The sequence below is a fragment of the Bison bison genome, unplaced genomic scaffold (genome assembly GCF_000754665.1).
Source record: "Bison bison bison isolate TAMUID 2011002044 unplaced genomic scaffold, Bison_UMD1.0 scf7180017864365, whole genome shotgun sequence".
NCBI lineage: Eukaryota > Metazoa > Chordata > Mammalia > Artiodactyla > Bovidae > Bison > Bison bison.
This window is the reverse complement of record NW_011494937.1, coordinates 860,116-860,551: the sequence shown is the minus strand read 5'-3', so window position 1 is coordinate 860,551 and position 436 is coordinate 860,116. Positions and strand designations below refer to the sequence as shown.

Below are 436 nucleotides of genomic sequence, written 5' to 3'. Positions count from 1 at the left end.
ACCCTGCTGCCGGGGCCTGGGGGCCCAGATCAGCTGGGTGACGGTGAGTGCCGAGCCCTCCTCCCCTGCAGTCTTGCCTCCCGGTGCCCCGCGGATGACTCGCCCTCCCCTCCCCAGGTCTTCCTGACAGAGTACGCCGGGCCCCTCTTTATCTACCTGCTCTTCTACTTCCGGGTGCCCTTCATCTACGGCCGCAAATACGACTTCACGTCCAGTCGGCACACGGTGGTGCAGTGAGTGGGGCCGGCTGGGAGGAGGTGTGGGGTGGGGGGCCCGCCAGACCCGCCTGCGCTGAGCTGGCTCCCCGCCCCCAGCCTCGCCTGCATCTGCCACTCATTCCACTACATCAAGCGCCTGCTGGAGACGCTCTTCGTGCACCGCTTCTCCCACGGCACCATGCCCTTGCGAAACATCTTCAAGGTGAGCCCCCAGCTGC

The 436-nt window shown here is 66.7% G+C and overlaps 1 protein-coding gene across 1 annotated transcript in view; it reads left to right on the top strand.

The window, feature by feature from the left end:
• The window catches only part of TECR (trans-2,3-enoyl-CoA reductase), a 28,769-nt gene that overhangs the window by 27,035 nt on the left and 1,298 nt on the right, over positions 1–436 (top strand). Inside the window, exons 6-8 of the mRNA XM_010855510.1 lie at positions 10–43; positions 118–233; positions 315–420. Coding sequence (XP_010853812.1) covers positions 10–43; positions 118–233; positions 315–420 — 256 coding nt within the window. The remainder of the gene's footprint in view (positions 1–9; positions 44–117; positions 234–314; positions 421–436) is intronic.